The sequence below is a fragment of the Limulus polyphemus genome, unplaced genomic scaffold, assembly GCF_000517525.1.
Source record: "Limulus polyphemus unplaced genomic scaffold, Limulus_polyphemus-2.1.2 Scaffold1339, whole genome shotgun sequence".
In the NCBI taxonomy this organism is placed as follows: domain Eukaryota; kingdom Metazoa; phylum Arthropoda; class Merostomata; order Xiphosura; family Limulidae; genus Limulus; species Limulus polyphemus.
This window is the reverse complement of record NW_013666949.1, coordinates 280,597-285,026: the sequence shown is the minus strand read 5'-3', so window position 1 is coordinate 285,026 and position 4,430 is coordinate 280,597. Positions and strand designations below refer to the sequence as shown.

The 4,430-nt window shown below is 38.2% G+C and overlaps 1 protein-coding gene across 1 annotated transcript in view; it reads right to left on the bottom strand.

Moving 5' to 3' along the window:
* Positions 1-516: 516 nt before the first annotated feature.
* LOC106463159 overlaps positions 517-4,430 on the bottom strand; it is a 12,953-nt gene continuing 9,039 nt past the window's right edge. Inside the window, exon 2 of the mRNA XM_013923156.1 lies at positions 517-2,160. Coding sequence (XP_013778610.1) covers positions 517-2,160 — 1,644 coding nt within the window. The remainder of the gene's footprint in view (positions 2,161-4,430) is intronic.

The following is a 4,430-nucleotide window of genomic DNA, read 5'->3' as shown; positions in this document are numbered from 1 at the left end:
AGTTGAGCGTGTAGCTATCCCATTTATTGTGGTTAGGTACTTTTGAAATCATTATTATTCAAATTTTCAATTGGTCGAAATAAATAGTATTCATTAATATGGAAAAGACATTGTAGAAATGTCAGTTAATGAAGCCAGTTTGTATAAAGAGTTCTGATGAATGGTGTTAATTTTCATTAAAATATTGATTAACATAGTTGATTTAATAATATTACTTGTTACCCGAGTCGGTTTTCACAATACTACTGCTTAATAATGTCCGGTTTCAACAAACAATATCACTGCAATTTTCTTTGGATAAGATGATATGCCTCAAATTCGGGCATCTTTATCGGGTGCTGAAGAAAGAATTCAGATGAGGAAAATTTGTTATCAAACCCTTGATTAAAAAGCAATGTTTTCGTTTTTCATATGATTCATTTATAAATATAACGAAAATGTTTAGGGAGTTGAAGGTGACGAATTTGAATTGAGCATAGAAATGTTGATATGTGTACGATTTCAGTAGCTTGATGTTCAATGTTTGTTTTTTGTGAAGTCACTCGGGCACGGGAAGGCACCATCTTGTGACCGCTGACGGAGACAAAGAAAAGCCGAGATAAGGGATGAGATGACTAATATAGCTAGCAGTACAACAAGTGAAGCAGCGAAGCCAGGCGTAGACATACAAATGATGGCACTGTCGTCATTTTCCTGTGTAATATGGATAGGTGCAATATCGTTTTCTTGTAAATTAAATGCCAGGTCACCAGTGGAAATCACGCGGATCATCTTGTTTAGTCCAACTTCCGTCATTTCATCAAGCCTGACGTCTCGCTCCTCACGAGGCCGTCCAACTGGCAGATAGCCCGGTGGAGGCTCTTGTTCATGGACGATGTTAGCGTCCACCGGGTAGAAACACTGCTCCGGACATTCGTATCGGCAGATCTGAATAGTACACTGAAAATGTACATCCATGGAATCTGGAAATTTAAAGGCCTGAAAATGGGCGTAAGATAATACAGAGGCACTAGAGCCAAAGTTTTTGATCTTGGTAAATCTGCTCATGAGCTTAGGCCTGACAATACAGCCTCTACTATCCACTAACTCGATGGGTGCTCTCTTTCCATCGTGAGCGACACAGTTTCGAACTAACATATCAAATCTGTTTTCATCATCCTTGATAGCTAGCACCATGGTCATTGTTTGCCCGATCTTAACTATACCCGCAACCTCACCCCCCCAAGGGCCTTTCCCAACTTGGATCTGCATCCAGCATCCAACATTGTCACCAGCAAAGTCTGCACGGATCACATCCAACATATCTACGGGGAATGGACGGAAGGTAACTGCTTTTTCATATTGGTCATGCCATATGCAACGCAGCTTACGAGCTTGATCCCAAACTTCTTGAACCTGAGGGTCATATTGTATGATAATGGTGTTTTCAAAAAAGCTGCCACTACCACTAGGTTCACCATAACCATACAAGCCATTCTGTGCATTTCCAGAAGTACCACAGCTGTTAATAGAAATGTCAAAGAAGACACTTTTGCGTCCAGATCCTACTGGCAAGTATACACAATTCCCATAGTTGTAGTGACCTTTGCTAAAAATAATACCATGAAAAGGTTTATCAAAGTCTATAGCTACCTTCATCAGGTTCTTCTCACATTTTACATCAAGATGCACAATATTTGGCATTTCTGGCTGTGGTAATGGCCAGGGATCAGACCCAGGAAGTTTGGGAAAGCCAGGAAAATTAGCAGCACCTGGTGAAATGCCTGGCTCATAAGATCCATCACCTGGGTACACTGGTTGAGGTGGTTGTATGAAATTGTCCCCATGACCTCTGGTAATTTGCGATTGATCCTCGATGACATAGTTTACATCCTGGATATGACTTCCAACCTGCTGTCCACCTCCATACCCACCAAGCTGGGAAATTCCATGAAGAATGATCTGGGAAGCTTGATCAGGAATAGGAAATGGAAGAGGAATAGGATTGTTATGTTGAGAATGGATTACAGATCTTAAAGGAGGTGGAGGTGGTGGTGGTTGAAGCTGGTAATGTTCTTGACTTTCAATTGCCTCTAAATCACCACTGGGTACATTCTCTGATCCACGTAATGCCGTTTCTGAAGTGTCCTTGTCTCTTGACTCTTTTGCTGCTATCGTCACCTGATGGAAAAGAAGAAGAAAAGTGAGCTAGACTTCCTTATTAAGCCACAGTTTCAAACCTAAAATTAAAAACGTTTTAATGCAACTTAGGCCTTGAATATTATATTGTTACAAACAGATACAGGACGTGGCATCAAGTTTCCAAGGACATATCGCCCGACTAACAGGATGGATGACTCCAATGTTCCAAATAGTTTTTATAGTATTTCAATTAGTAGGAATGTCTTTCATAAAAACAAGTTTCAAAATTTTATAGTATGATTCAAAACATCACTAAACTACTACTTTCTGAACTTATTGAAAGGCTGTCAATAATCTTTCTGAATATTTCTTCTGAAATAAAATAAACATTTGTTTACACAGTTAACACATTCGGTGAATTGGTTAGACATACTTTTTTCAGATTCCCCAAACATCACAAATGAATTCTAACATGTTGTTTAGCATCAGGTTTGTAATAAATAGTAGTAACTGTTAAATACTCTAAAAACCAGGAAATAAATAAATATATATATACAAGTCTAAAGCACGATACGTATAAATACATAACACCCTAAAGCGTGTATGTGTATTGCAATTAGTATCTGTCACGCCACACAGTACCCAGGTGCAACGTCCTCCCTCGACCACTCAGAAATATCAGGTCAGGGTCAGCCTGCCTCGTGCGATTTTACACAAACTACTCGCCTGAATGAAGAAAGCAGTTGAGCAGGAAGAGTGGCTCCGAAACGCTTCGAGGAGAACCTTTTAAGCATCTCCGCAGGTAAAGAACTAACACGTCCTTTCTATTATTTATTCATCCATCCACACACACCGCTAGAGGGATTGCTTTTATAACACTCTTTAGTTAACACCCTCACATATTACCAAACATAGTATGAAGTTAAGCTTTGGATCTTTAATGAGTTATGTTCATAATGTTATATTGAAAGAAAATTCAGTGGAATAGAATGAATAGAGACGTGGCCATTAATTGCAGAGTATTAATTGCGATTGAAGTAATTGTATAAAAACCCTATTCTTTTTTAATTTTTGTATAATTTAGCATTACTTGTATTGAGATACATTAATACGTTCTGATGGATAAATGAAATGCATATTTGTGTATCGTTGTTCTAAACTGAACAAACGTTAGAAAATAAACAAAATTAAACATGGCGCATATGCTTTGAACGGCTATACTCAGTTGCCTTTCATGTTTCTTGTGTCGCTAATTATCAGAGAATTCTACGCAGAGACTTATATCATATCAAATGAAGGTTAGTGATCATGACCAAGAAGAAATGTTAATACTGTTACTTTTTCAGTGTTCAAGAAGACAAATTACAATTTAAGAAAATCGCAAAGTACAAAACAACTGGTAGCACGACTTCATTTTAACCTCTTTGTATGGAAATGAAATGTATATATATATATACAACGATATTAAAAATTTTTAATACAGGTCACATGTTTGGAAATTAAGATTTACAGAAAGACTTATGCAATTTTAGATTAAAACTATCTGATTATCAATGCATATATGTAAACGATCTGCAAAGGCTTATTTATTTGTTGTAAACCACAAAGTTATACTGTGGGATATTTGTGCTATGCCTACTACAAGTATCGAAACCAGATTTTTAACATCGTAAGTCCAGAGGCGTACCACTGATTTACAGGTGGACGGCAAATGCTTAAATTCAAAACATTCCCTTATGTTGAACATATAACAGGTGTTACATCTTAAAACCATTTTAACCCTTATTATCCGTCTCTCATGGCTTGGTAGCTTGCAGGTCTTTGTTCGAAACACCGTCGCCAATCATGCATGCTCTTTTAACCGTTGGGGCGTTATAATATGACGGTCAATTCTATCATTCGTTGGTAAAAGAGTTGCCCAAGAGTTGGCGGTGGGTGGTGGCCTTTCACTGCTAAATTAGAGATGGCTAGCACGGATAGTCCTCGTGTAGCATTGCGCGAAATTGACCTAAGTAAAGCAACTCTTTCTGGAACAAGTGGCATTTCTTGGGATGGAGTTTGAGGTTTGCTGCTTTCAAACGCTTGAATACTTCTTCTAGCCGAGACATTTCCTCATCAAAAGTTGTTGCAAATACAATGACATCATCCAGGTACACTAGGGCTATTCTTCATTCTAGGCCTTCTAGTACTTTTCCATCAGCCTCTCAAATGTTGCGGCATCACACAGTATTGTCAGAGACTTAAAACATAACTAAGTGTAGTCTTAGGTTTATCAGCTTAGCCACATTCACTTGATGGAAACCCGACTT